This window comes from Protopterus annectens, chromosome 4.part1, assembly GCF_019279795.1.
Source record: "Protopterus annectens isolate FY-2018-M chromosome 4.part1, PAN1.0, whole genome shotgun sequence".
In the NCBI taxonomy this organism is placed as follows: Eukaryota; Metazoa; Chordata; order Ceratodontiformes; family Protopteridae; genus Protopterus; species Protopterus annectens.
The window spans coordinates 834590720-834596908 of record NC_056734.1 but is presented as its reverse complement, the minus strand read 5'-3'; the positions used below and the strand labels follow the sequence as shown (position 1 = coordinate 834596908).

Sequence of the window (6189 nt, the reverse complement as noted above, 5' to 3'; positions counted from 1 at the left end):
CTAACTCCCCTTTTTGTTTTTAAAAAATTTTTTTGAGAATCCATCAGTGGAATGACTAAGTCTGACTGGCATTTATTTTTTAGGATGTTCAAGTAATATTTGAAGACAATTATTCTACTCCATCCAAAAGCTGCTATATCCCTTAGCCTGCTGCTCATGACAGAAATCTGCCTCTGTGCATAGTTTTCTGTAGATATCTGCTCTGTCCTCTCCTCAAGGACTAAACTTTGTCCATGTAATACATTTCAAGGCCTTAAACTGGCTGCTAACACCTAAATGGCAACAAATGGCTGCTTTAAGTATGACCTTGTATGACAGGCTGGGAAATCAGAGTTAAACTGTTGAAATGTATCTTCATGATGTATTTTGTTAGCTACTTACCAAGGTTCGGCTGGGAGAGAGCCAGAGATCTCGCCTGCTGTTGCATTGGAGTCGAGGTTACGGGCTGATGCTGAGTGATTGAGGTCAGTGACTGATTCACGCTCTTCCGTGGATCCTGCCATGTTGTGATCTTTTCTATATGGCTATAACAAAAAGAAAAAAGAGATTTTGTGATTTAAAGCTTCATAAAATCCTTTACATTCAACAGTCTGTGCTATGATGCATGCAAATGTTCTTATTAGATCCAGCTACTGCTGGTTTACAGATTCAAATCTGAGCAAGCAGAAAAACCTATTAACAGTGCAGAGACTTTCACTGTCCTGACTTAAGACCCCGGGGATAGTGATTTAGAAATGCATTTGCACAGGTGAAATGGGGCTGTTTAACTACAAGTAAAACAAGTTTCAGTCAGCTGTTTTCAAATCAACTGACACTTTTGGTTAAACTCAGTAAAATCTCACCAGTCATCATGATTCATAGGTCTTTTCCTTACTTTTTCTGCCAAGCAGTTTGGGAGTGCATTATTAAGAAATGGATAACTAGCATCCACTTACTAAATTACTGTAAGCTGCTTTTGCAAATCAAAATTGATGAGGTCAGAAGGTTTGGGGCAAAATGATCCTGACATTTTAGTGCATAAAAGTGATGAAACATGACGACTCCATCCAATTTTGTCATCTTACACACCTATAGGGAGAGAGAAAGATGCACATACACGCACAGAATCAATGCATGCAAGCACTGCTGATACTAGTGTAGAACTTATTTGTGGATGGCATGAATCTGCACATCCGACTCTCTTCCACAGAGGAGCAGACTGCGTCTAGTATGCAAATACTATCAATGGGACTATTCAGGAAAGCAGCCTGCAATCTCAATCTCAAAATTTAATAGGTTAAGCAAGTATATTTTTTTTCATTCTCCTCCTTCACTCTTTTCAGATAACCCAGCACCCCAATCCATTGCCAGGTCTACCAGCCTCTCCTACTTCCTCACACTATCTCCATTCTACGGTGGGGGTCAGCACAGGACTGGGAGTCATACCAATGATGGCCTACATTGGGGGATCTTTTAATTTAGGACCTATCCTAATTCTTTTTCTCCTCTCCCCTGCATTCACTTGTTGCATCAGAGGGCAGTCTACTCTTCCCCTATGGACTATGTCTCCCCACAGGGACAGCCTATATGTCCATCCTTCCTTACCAGCATTTTAGATGCCTGAGCCACTAGACAAACCCAAATCACCTGGACTGCAGATGGACTTTTACCCTCTATGCCACAGTGCTGAAGTGTTTTTGTTTTTTTGTAAAGTACATGTGTTAGACAAAAACTACCTGTGTTGAGGTGTGACCAAGGTTGCCAGATATCCCTATTTGAGCAGGACTGTCCCAAGATCTGCAGCCCAATCCAGAGTTCCGCACCGTCTGTTAAAATCCCAGTGAAACAGGCTCTGCTTTGTGATTTTTTGACTGGCTTGTACGCCGGCATACGGGCCAATCATAAATCGCAAAGCGGAGCCAGTTCTATTCCATGTGAAACAGCGGGCTGTTTCGCATTGAACAGAAGAGGCTCTCCTGTGCAATTTTTGATTGGCTCGTATGCCAGCACATGAGCCTATCAAAGGAGTAATTTCTGGGTAATGTAGAACAGCAGACAGTTCCGCATGAAAGACATTTTTTTTGTCCCTATATATCCATTTACAAATCTGACAATCCTTGGTGCAACCGAGAAGAATACAAGCATTTAAGAAGCACAAAAGCATGAAAAATAATCTACCATGGAATGCAAAAACACATACTGTACATCAGTCACGGCTTAACACAGAGTACCATCAAGCAAAAACTGACTGAGTGAATGAAAGCAAACCATTAATAAAATATTTGCTTCACACTGGGTATTCCATGTCTTTTTACACTCCTTATCAGGTAGTACAAGTAAAATAATAAATCATGACAGAGGGATGGGGGGGATCTGAAGTGGGACTTCAATTAAAAAAAAACTAAGTGAAGGCACATGCCATCAGTAAACAAGGTGTACTGTACAAATAAATACAGATCTGTCGTGGCTGGAAGGAGGTGTCAAGTGTTCTTTCTATAGTCTGATCAAGAAAATTTGCCATTGTATTGGCAAAGCCCAATATGTTCCTGGAACAGATTAGGGCACTTTGAATCTGAGCAGAAACCATACCACTCAACTTCTTTGCTCAAGAATTCTGGAAACTTCTTTGCTCAAGAATTCTGGACAAAGGAAAAAATAATGGGGGACAAAGGGCCAAAAATAAGGAACAAATTTTAAAATATTTCTCTACTTCACTTAGAAAGATATCATAACAGTTTTTGCACCAACATGCATTTTGTGAATAAGAATTATGAAAGTGATGACTGGCCTGACAGACTGTATTCCCCAGCGGATTAACAGAAATTTAAAAATGCTACAACGGACAGGGCAAAATATAAGTCAAAAGTCCAGCCAGTACAGAAGTATGCTCTAAAAAGGTTGGGGGGGGGGGGTATCAATGCTTTGGTGTTTGTGTAATTCCCTTGTCCTTATCAAATCCTTTATCCACCTTAGAATCCATTTCATATTCTGCAAATACTACCTTCAAATACCTCAAAAATACCTGGCTCATGCCTAAAAAAAAGAACCAGCACAAGACTGTCAAGGGAAAAAAAGTAAAATAAATAAAACTGATGTGTTAAATAAAATATTCCAAAGGTGTAGAAGTGGAAGAAAATCATCATGTTGGAAATGGATCACCCATTACAATACTTGCAGACCTTTAAGAGGGAGATATAAAAGGCTACATTAACACAAGGAAAATTTTACAATGGACAGAAAATGCATTGGAGACGGGACATCATATGGGGTAATCTACCAAGGAGACATGATTTTCAGCTGTTCCATGGCTTTACTGCTTCATGTGAAAAGCAAAGTCAATGAGTTTTTAATCAAATGATTATAGTGTCCAGCTCATCAGTCACTGCAGTGTAGTTTCTATTTGTGTACCTGCAATGATTACATTTGTGTGAGCTCTTCTTGACAACTGTGCAACTGAGTTAACAGCACAACCGAGGCAGGTATTAGTGGCATGGGAGAGGGGCTTGCTGTTCTACAGGAATACTTTCTGTTGTGGGTTTCACTTAGCTGAAGCATTCACCATTGTGTTTGACAAAAAAAGAAATAGGGGGACCCTTTTATGGAAGGCCAACATGAGGCACAGCTCTCCTCAGCATGTATGATTCTGCCCTAGCTGCCATTACTGTTTTGATTTTCTGGTAAATCAAGAAGAATTACAGTCAATCAATAAGAAGGTCAGATATTAAGAGTTTCATAGTGCTTTCTGCTCAGGAAATGCATGGCGATAAAAATTAACAGAACAGATTTTGTAAGTGATTTAGAATAATATTTATAACTTTTTCCCTAATTTTGGGATTTTGTCTAGCATTACTTTAGGTTTTGTCCCTAATTCGTGACCAAAGAAGTTTGGAGCTATGAAGCATGGTAGAAGTTTACCAGCTAAATGCAGCAGAGCCAGGCTGCATAATAAAATAAAATGCACCTGTACCCAAATGTTATTTTGGTCTTGGATGTTATTTTAAGGAAATTGCATCAGCTAGTTTTTCTTTACTTACAAAACGAACAGAACTTAAAGCACAAGTATCTCAACAAGCTAGAATGCTGAATATAAAATGTTAGCTAGCTATTAAAAGCAACAGTTTGAGCCTTCTTTTCATGTTTTTAAGGAAAGAGTTAAATTAGCTGCAGAGTGACTAACCTCTTTCAATAATTACAGGAACTATCAGCCTCCTCCCAAACACAATGACAGACTATTCCGCATGACTCACCATCTTTTTTCCCCCTACTTTTCCTTATGAACTTGCCACAAAGCAACACAAGTAGCTGATATGGCTATGGATGTAGTTCCAACTTACTTTGTTCCAGCATCCTGCTTCTCTCAACAGACAGATGTACAACATGAAAAATAACATCCTATTTTTTCAGACCTTTTTACATTCTGCATTTGAAGATAAAAAGCAATGAAACCACAAAATGCAGTTTCATATGCTAGCTACCTCCTAAACAGTAAAAATTATCTGTTTTTAAATACTAAAGCCAAGAAATTTCCTACAGAAAAGGCAGAACACTATCTATTACAGACACAATGTGTGGCGCACAGTAAATCTTTATAAAGTCAAGCTTTAAACTCACACCAAACAAGCTGTTCCATGCAATTAATTCAGGAGAAAATATGGATTTGTTAAACTTTTTTTGAACCGGCATGGCATATGAGAATCCTACTTATCAATACACTGATCTATACACTTATAATATATACATTTGGTCTTGAAGGGATTCAATAACTCAAATACAAACCATGTACTTTTTTTTTATTAGGCACAATGGACATTACACAAACTAAGAATTCCACAATACTCAAGAAGCAAACTAACAGAAAAAGGAATTAAAGGTATCCTTAAACATTCCATTTACTTTCTTGTACTATACCAGTATGATGCCATTAAAATAACTACATGCATTATTTAAGCAATAATCCACAGCTGTGAGAAGGTATATCAAGATTTACATGCAGTTGTTGTGGTCAGATTCATGAGGGCAAAGCCAGGGTGGTTAAACAAAGGCAGCCTTGGGTAAATCCTGATATACCCACACACAGTTGTGAATTACTGCCATTACACTATTTAAGAAAGAAATTACATTCCTTTCTTAAATTGCATTTCTTTCTTAAATGATGTCTTTGTATAATGGCACTTTAGTCTTCTTCCACATTGTTTTCCCTATACTGACGTAATTACAGAGAGTGATGTTTATATCACATGGGATCACCCATTTCCAACAGTTCAAAAAAACAGATGCGAGAAAAACAGACATAGTGTTCCATGGAAAGAAGACAAAAGTAGAACTGATCATTGAAATTGCTACACTCAGTACGGTTGCCACCTTTCATTGTGGCTAAAACTGGACTAAGGCCACACCCCTCGCATCACCCATAATCACGCCCATTCCATCCCTATATCCTGTCCACATTCCACCTATTTTGTGATGTCGCTATGATACCAGCTGATGGGGAACACAGAATACTGGACATCAGGATTTGCAGACAGAAACGATGGCAATATGGAAGGAGGATACCCATACAGTTCCAACAGTAGCAGGAGCAATGGGTCTCAAAAAAATGTACAGTCGTACTTAGATATGTTACAGATGCATGTCACTTCATATGAATTACAGGAGAAGTCAATTCTGGACACACTGCGGGTGCTGCAAAGAGCACCTTATGTTGAATAATTGGCAAAACTGCTTAAATACAAAAAAAGTGAGGATATTAATACCAAGCTAGACATCAGCCCTTGTAGGGACCAAAACAATAACTTCAAGCAATATTTTAAACTTTGATCTAAGCAGCAGTCATCTTGCATATTTTCATTAAAGGGACCTCCAAAGCTACATCAAAAGAAACAGGAGGTTCACCATAGATGACTGAACTGTGATGACCAAAAGCACCTGCCTGTTTTTTGGTAGCAGAAAAAAAATGGCCACAGACCACCTGGACACAGTTCTCTTAGCTGTAGGTCTTGGACACGTTTCACATGAGACCATTTCTAACTTTTCTTTCAAAGTAATACTACTACATCAGAAATGCAGTTTCCTATCACTATAACAAAAGAAAAAAAAAGAAAAAGTTAAGGAAATGGAAACATTGATAAGTGACTCAAATGGTGTTCAGAATCAGCTTCTGGAAGGAATGAGCAATGAACTGTTCTCAGTAATAAGCTACTACTTTTGAAG

The 6189-nt window shown here is 38.5% G+C and overlaps 1 protein-coding gene across 6 annotated transcripts in view; it reads right to left on the bottom strand.

Moving 5' to 3' along the window:
* The window catches only part of WWTR1 (WW domain containing transcription regulator 1), an 837533-nt gene that overhangs the window by 469013 nt on the left and 362331 nt on the right, over positions 1–6189 (bottom strand). For all 6 annotated transcript variants that reach the window (XM_044070605.1, XM_044070607.1, XM_044070606.1 and 3 more), the window contains exon 2: positions 382–524. In XM_044070605.1, the coding sequence (XP_043926540.1) occupies positions 382–524 (143 nt within the window). The remainder of the gene's footprint in view (positions 1–381; positions 525–6189) is intronic.